Source organism: Rhinopithecus bieti, unplaced genomic scaffold (genome assembly GCF_001698545.2).
Source record: "Rhinopithecus bieti isolate Rb0 unplaced genomic scaffold, ASM169854v2 scaffold_28547, whole genome shotgun sequence".
Lineage (NCBI taxonomy): Eukaryota > Metazoa > Chordata > Mammalia > Primates > Cercopithecidae > Rhinopithecus > Rhinopithecus bieti.
Window position 1 is genome coordinate 1,688,007 of NW_016813480.1, and position 8,132 is coordinate 1,696,138.

At 32.2% G+C, this 8,132-nt stretch overlaps 1 protein-coding gene across 4 annotated transcripts in view; it reads right to left on the reverse strand.

The window, feature by feature from the left end:
* Positions 1–8,132, reverse strand: part of PAN3 (poly(A) specific ribonuclease subunit PAN3) — a 127,300-nt gene that overhangs the window by 72,483 nt on the left and 46,685 nt on the right. For all 4 annotated transcript variants that reach the window (XM_017848497.1, XM_017848498.1, XM_017848500.1 and 1 more), the window contains one exon: positions 5,326–5,473. In XM_017848497.1, coding sequence (XP_017703986.1) covers positions 5,326–5,473 — 148 coding nt within the window. The remainder of the gene's footprint in view (positions 1–5,325; positions 5,474–8,132) is intronic.

Genomic DNA, 8,132 nt, shown 5'->3' on the forward strand with positions numbered 1-8,132 from the left:
TGGAGACCACCCTGGCTAACACGGTGAAACCCCGTCTCTACTAAAAATACAAAAAATTAGCCGGACGCAGTGACGGGCGCCTGTAGTCCCAGCTACTCCGGAGGCTGAGGCAGGAGAATGGCAGGAACCCGGGAGGCGGAGCTTGCAGTGAGCCGAGATGGCGCCACTGCACTCCAGCCTGGGGACAGAGCGAGACTCAGACTCAAAAAAAAAAAAAAAAAAGGCTTTTCATGACACAAAAATGAAAGTATAAACTATTATTTCATATACTAAACACATTCATAATTTGGTTTCCAGAGATCTAGTCAAAAAAAAAAACCCTCTGCCTAAGCAAGAGCTAGTAGAAAAATGTATCTTTAGGCTGTTACTTGAAAGTACTCTTACTATATACACTCTGGAAATCAGTCTTGTTTAACTTGTGTTAAATGAGTGATTCTCTGAGCGGTGGAGGTTGCAACGAGCAGAGATAGCACCACTGCACTCCAGCCTGGGCAACAAGAGCAAAACTCCGTCTCAAAAACAAAAAACAAAACAAAAAAAACAGTAGTTCTTAACTTTTGGAAGGCTATGAACCTCAGAGAGGATAATAAAAGCTGTTGCCAGAGAAAAATGCATATTTAAAAATAAAAATATGCATAATTGTAGGGATTCTCAAAGACAATGAAGCCCAAGTGCCATATCTTTAGTATCACTAAAACAACTACCTTCACAAAAGACACTTAGAAATGCAGCTACTGTTCATAGGTTCAATGTGCATAACAAAACTGTATCTCTAAATCCTTGATTCCTTAAATTAAAAAAGAATAAAATGGGTGTGTATACAATTTGATTGAAACAGATGCCACATATTTTAATGTCTTTTAAACCTAATCAGCTGTGATTAAATTCAAATATTTGTATAAAGTTTTATTTCTTACATTGAGACATATACCAAAAATATGATTTATTTTTTCTTAAGTGATCAAAACACATTTTAAAAAAGCAATGTGATTCACTCAGGGTCTCCTTTGTGCCAGGCATTATGCCTCTGTTCCTCATAATTTGAGGAAACGCACTCTTCATATCCACTCAACTTGGCTCAAATATTAGGCCAAAATAAATTGGCCTAAAATTCTGACAAATATATTTGGTCAAAAATATATTTAGAGACGTACTTTCCCATACATAATGAAATGACGTTACCCGAGTTTACATAAGTGTCAAAAGTATTTAAGGTTTCATATTTTATAGTAATTTGATACTTTCAAGGGCAATAGTTTTGGGGATAGAAATTTTAAAAGAAAATTAAAAACTTGTAACTAAAATTAATGAGTTACACCTATAATAGACAGTAAGCATTAAAAATAAACTAAATCACCACTAACGTAGGCAAATAAACTCTGTATTTATTCTATAACCTTACAATGTAAATGTCAAGAACCCTTCCTTAAACAACATAACATTTGTAGGTAAGAAATGACGGCAGACACTAAGAGTACAATGGTTTTTCCGAAAGGCAGACTCAAAGTTTTTTTCTTTGCTCATCTCCAGAGTGTTAAGCCAATAACCAAACAGAAAAAATAATTAATGCAAAATCATTCATCATTGTTAAAAACATTTTAACTGACTTGTCATGTGAATGAAGAGCACTTTTAAAATAACAGTTATTAGAATTCAAGAATACATTTCATATGATATAATGACCTATTTCCAATGGTTCCAGGGAGTGATTACTTTCATTGTTAAGAGGAGCTAGAATAACCATTTAATGCTAGGACTACGTAGAAGAATAGTTTTTCAGCTAATTTAACTTTTAAGTTAATTAATTTCACCCTAAGTTTCAACTGTGAGGTCCAAATGGGACCAATGAATATACCTACCTCCAAATAAGCTTATACCTATACCATAAGCATTAATGGATTTTTTTAAATTGAGTGTTTTAAATTTAAAATTCCCTTTAATATTTTAACTCCTCCAATTGAAAAGGCTAATTTTTTTCTGAATGGCATGTCTAAATTAGTCTTATGAAATAAGTTAACAAAATGTTTATTTCTGATACGAGGAAGGAAGCATTGTTAGACCAAAATAAATTGGCATGTAATTAAGAAGGCCAAAGTTTTCTGATTGCTGTATGGATCCCTTTATTGCGGGTGCTTTGGAAAGAGACATATAAAGTTGAATTACAACACTGCTCAGAAGTCTAGACAATGTCTGTCTAAGAAATTTTAAAATGTGTAGCTCACTTGTAGATTACGCTCATGTAAACAATGTGAACACACCTCAGTGAAAGAAAATCATAGTAGTACATTACTTACAAAAAAATTTTAGGCTACCAGAGATATTCAATTCTGACACTGCTTTCTAGGGAAGAAAGGAAAATGCTTACAAATTTAACTGAACCTGAAAAAAAACCAAAGTAGAAGAAAAGGTAAGGGAACAAGTCGGGGAGGGGAGTTGGAAGGGAGGCGGGTAGTAAGACAGAAAGAATGGTGGGGAAATGAGGCGCTGACAAAATCCTTAGCAACACAAGGTTATTAAGCTCTGAGTACACTGATACTTTAATGCTAAAACAGATGCTCTACTCCCCTTTATCTTTATCTTCTCCCATTTTCATCCCAAAGAGGTCCTTGAATTAGATATATCAGTATTTAAATCAAAGATTTACTTACTAATTGGATTAAGCCCTGGAGGCAGTACCAGTTCTCAGCTGATCTAGATACATCCTTTGGCTTTTAGTGGGTATATATATTTCATTTTGTTTCTGTTTTTTTTTTAATGTCCAAGACCAAGTGCTGATTTTCCTGTATAGGTTCTAGAAGCATAATTTGTGTGTGCAACTCAAACATTTGACAAACATAAGATACCAATCTGCTCAGGACTTACTATTAATATGATTGTGCATATCACCTTGCTTTCCAAATCAAGGTATACAGCAGTGGGGATAAGTGATGTTAATTTTAAAATTTAAATATTTTATATTAAAATAAACATTATGGAGTAGTAGATGCAAAATCTGCATGACTTCTTAAGATAAAACGAAGACTGCAAAGAATCATAGATTTCTCAAAGGGTGGCACTGAACTATGCCTTCAGGAATTCTGGAGTACAAGCACATTTGCTCAGATTCTTCTGTCATTATCGGTACACTTGGCAGAAGATGACTAAAAGTGTTTTCTCTACTGCAATGATCCCTTATGTAGAATATATTTTTTCCTACTACTGTTTATAACACTTTACCCAATTTAAAATTACTACTATAGCATTTATAATCAAACATCTGAAAGGGAATACCATCTAAAGATGTCGAATTATATAAATTATTTTTTAGAAATTTAATACAAAAGGCATATGTAGATCTGAGGCATATGTACATAAATATTCCCGTTATTTCTGATGCCTTTATAAGTTTGAGTGAAACAGCACAAAGTTTTAAAAATAGAGAAATANTCAACTGTGAGGTCCAAATGGGACCAATGAATATACCTACCTCCAAATAAGCTTATACCTATACCATAAGCATTAATGGATTTTTTTAAATTGAGTGTTTTTAAATTTAAAATTCCCTTTAATATTTTTAACTCCTCCAATTGAAAAGGCTAATTTTTTTCTGAATGGCATGTCTAAATTAGTCTTATGAAATAAGTTAACAAAATGTTTATTTCTGATACGAGGAAGGAAGCATTGTTAGACCAAAATAAATTGGCATGTAATTAAGAAGGCCAAAGTTTTCTGATTGCTGTATGGATCCCTTTATTGCGGGTGCTTTGGAAAGAGACATATAAAGTTGAATTACAACACTGCTCAGAAGTCTAGACAATGTCTGTCTAAGAAATTTTAAAATGTGTAGCTCACTTGTAGATTACGCTCATGTAAACAATGTGAACACACCTCAGTGAAAGAAAAATCATAGTAGTACATTACTTACAAAAAAATTTTTAGGCTACCAGAGATATTCAATTCTGACACTGCTTTCTAGGGAAGAAAGGAAAATGCTTACAAATTTAACTGAACCTGAAAAAAAACCAAAGTAGAAGAAAAGGTAAGGGAACAAGTCGGGGGAGGGGAGTTGGAAGGGAGGCGGGTAGTAAGACAGAAAGAATGGTGGGGAAATGAGGCGCTGACAAAATCCTTAGCAACACAAGGTTATTAAGCTCTGAGTACACTGATACTTTAATGCTAAAACAGATGCTCTACTCCCCTTTATCTTTATCTTCTCCCATTTTTCATCCCAAAGAGGTCCTTGAATTAGATATATCAGTATTTAAATCAAAGATTTACTTACTAATTGGATTAAGCCCTGGAGGCAGTACCAGTTCTCAGCTGATCTAGATACATCCTTTGGCTTTTAGTGGGTATATATATTTCATTTTGTTTCTGTTTTTTTTTTAATGTCCAAGACCAAGTGCTGATTTTCCTGTATAGGTTCTAGAAGCATAATTTGTGTGTGCAACTCAAACATTTGACAAACATAAGATACCAATCTGCTCAGGACTTACTATTAATATGATTGTGCATATCACCTTGCTTTCCAAATCAAGGTATACAGCAGTGGGGATAAGTGATGTTAATTTTAAAAATTTAAATATTTTTATATTAAAATAAACATTATGGAGTAGTAGATGCAAAAATCTGCATGACTTCTTAAGATAAAAACGAAGACTGCAAAGAATCATAGATTTCTCAAAGGGTGGCACTGAACTATGCCTTCAGGAATTCTGGAGTACAAGCACATTTGCTCAGATTCTTCTGTCATTATCGGTACACTTGGCAGAAGATGACTAAAAAGTGTTTTCTCTACTGCAATGATCCCTTATGTAGAATATATTTTTTCCTACTACTGTTTATAACACTTTACCCAATTTAAAATTACTACTATAGCATTTATAATCAAACATCTGAAAGGGAATACCATCTAAAGATGTCGAATTATATAAATTATTTTTTAGAAATTTAATACAAAAGGCATATGTAGATCTGAGGCATATGTACATAAATATTCCCGTTATTTCTGATGCCTTTATAAGTTTGAGTGAAACAGCACAAAGTTTTAAAAATAGAGAAATACAAAAAGATAATTTTTTTCCTAAATAACCATTTTCCCCTTTAAATTTTTTTGTGAGTTTTATATATAAAAATTCTTATTTGTAATTTCATTCATATTTAAATTTTGCTTTAAAATTCTCAACTACACATTTGGCCTATGGTACCAAAAACTAGAACATAAAGCTCATAATTTGTTCAAGTGTGAATCATTCAAGTATACAATTTCAGTTCTGATAAATTAATAGTAAATGGTGCTTACAGATTTGGTATCTGGAACTCACTGGAAATAGTTACTCAACTTACCTGGTGCTAATCCAGCAGTAGCAGGGCTTCCCATGGATGGGTGAGAGAAAACTTGAGAGAAGGCAGACATATTTGACTGGGACACGTTACTCAGCCTGGAGGATGATCCTCCTTTAGGAATAAACTCGCTTGCAGTAGGATTTGGTGTCTATTTAAAAATCAAATATAGTAAGTTAACACACTTTAAGCCAAAAAAAGACATTGAATCTACTAGGCATTATTCCACAGTGCTTTATTTACTAAGTAAAATATATTCTTGAAAGGATTAACAAGTGTTTTAGGTTCCATATTTTGGTGTGTCATAATTAAATTTCTTAAAGGAAATTTGATCATCAAATTTGAAGATTTTAATCATTTCATTTGCAGAATTTTAACCTCAGTAATGTGTAAAATTTGTCTTTATTATCAAGCATGCATCATTACCAAACTACTATGTTTTAGAGAACCGGGAGGTTGAGATTACCTCAAAACTGAGCAACAAGTTTCAAGTTTAGTATCTTTAAACCACTTCTACCAAGATAAAGGTCAAAACTGCTTTCTTCCAATATTAATCACTTTCTTTTTTGTAGTTACTTCAAACATTTCCCTAATAATATGGTATCATGTATTTAAGTAACAAAGTAAAGGTTAGAAAGACATTTAAAAACAAGGCAAATATGGGAGGAATCAAGATATAAGAAAAACTAAAGTGATCCTAATGCCCATGCAGTACCATGTGTGACTTGTTACACTGAAAAATATTTGGCTATGAGATTACATGGAAAACATCTTTTCACAGTGGTACTATGCTACAACTCTTTATATATTCAAGTGGCATGGTATTTTTAGCTTTAAGAAATACTAGAACATATGAGACTATACGTAAGATTCATAAAAAGTCTACATATTGTCCACATTAAATTTCCACAGAAGGCAGAAAGAACAACTTCCCTATTTAATATGAATGAGTTAAGAGTTCAAAATACTGCCAAGTTAGAGTTCAAAATACTAGATCTGGAAGGTAACAAGTCATCAAGCTAACCCAAATGTAACTCCAAAACGAGTATTATCAGCTATGTGCCAGCTAAAGTTAAATAAAAAGTGATAAAATATAGAACAAATGCTAAATCTGGGCTTAATTAAAATATACTAGAACTATAGAATCAATCTTTTACTGCCACATCTAAGGCACCAATTTCTGAAAAAGTAAAATCAGGCCTGAGGCTATATTTTCCAAAGGGGAAAAAATCCTCTTTTGTGACTTAAATGTATTTTTAAAAAATTTCCAATTGTAACATTCCCCAAAATAGTGGTACGTTCTCTAAACGGATGGCCAATTCCTTGATTTCTGGAGGAGAAAACAAGCCACTGCATTTTACTAATGTACTACCTTCCTAGTTATAAGCGAACAAACGGCTACCAACAGAATGAAAAGTATGACAGGGCCAGTATGTCCCAGTTAAACCTAAATCTTAGAAGTTGAGGGTCAAGATAAAAGCCATTGATATCGTGATAAAAGAGTCCAAAATGGCTAGAGACATGGACTTCGGGATTACGTAAGATTACCAGGAGACACCAAAATTACATAAGGAAAATAATACACAATATGAATATGTTTAGTATGTTCCTGAGAAACAGGTATTACCCAGTTTCTATTTCACATATATCCTATAATTACAGTAAATAACAGACCGATTTCAAAAATGAGTTTCTCTAACCTTATTATTTTGAAAGCCTATTTTATTATTTTGAGACCCTGTAAAGGGGAAAAGGAGGGGAGGTCCATCCTACCTTTCATAAATTACAAAGGACCTCCAAATATGTATGAGTGGAAGTTATTAAAATTAACCTATTAAGATTTACACACAGAACTGGAACTTCTACAGATTCAATAACCACGGATGCCGAAATCTACCCAACAATGAATTTGAATTAAGAACTGGAAAGGATGACCTAAAACCCTACTTGTTTTCTTGATTTAGTATTCCTTGATTTGGTGGTCTGAGAGTTTGTTTTGTTCAACTGTGAGCACTTGAGATTAAAGATAAAATAATTTAAATGGCAGAAAAATAATTATGTAAGATTCAGGTACAACGGCACACACAAAAAATCTTTGATAATATAAATTAACTGTAGCCAGATCAGAGATGATCGGATACATTTAAAGTACAAATCAGAAATTAAGACCTTACCTAGAATACTTTTCATGATAAAATCTTTAAAATAAGATGCAACAATAAAGATACATTCTTAAAACCTCTTTAATATTACTGGTTTAAAATATAAATCTTTTTTTAAAACTATAAAATCTATTAAAATAGCATAGGTATATATTTTAACATGTTAAGAATAATTTTTTGAAAGATAAGGCTAAACAGGTAACTAAAACAAGTATCACATTAAAATGAAATACCTGTTCAAAAAAGAACCTATTTCTTTCAGGTTTAGGAGGCAAAGGTTTTATCTAGGATTAGAAGACATAAGGACTTGAGTTATATCAATTATTTGACTAACTTCAACAACAATAAGGAGTTTGGGATAAATAAGAAAACAGAAATAAAACATTAAAGTTTTACTATCCCTGCCCTATGTTTGAATAATCCTTTCCTAAAGACATAGATATAATATTAAATTTTTGGTTTCTGTAAATATACAGATATGCACTCATTTATATTCATAATTAAAACCCTAATTTACATTTATACTTTAAATAGTTCTAAGTGGACATTTTAAAAAATTAATGTTCATTTAATAGTCTTAGATTCTCATACACTCAAATTTACCCCACAATTTTCTTTCCTTTTTTTTTTTTTTTTTTTTTTTTTTTT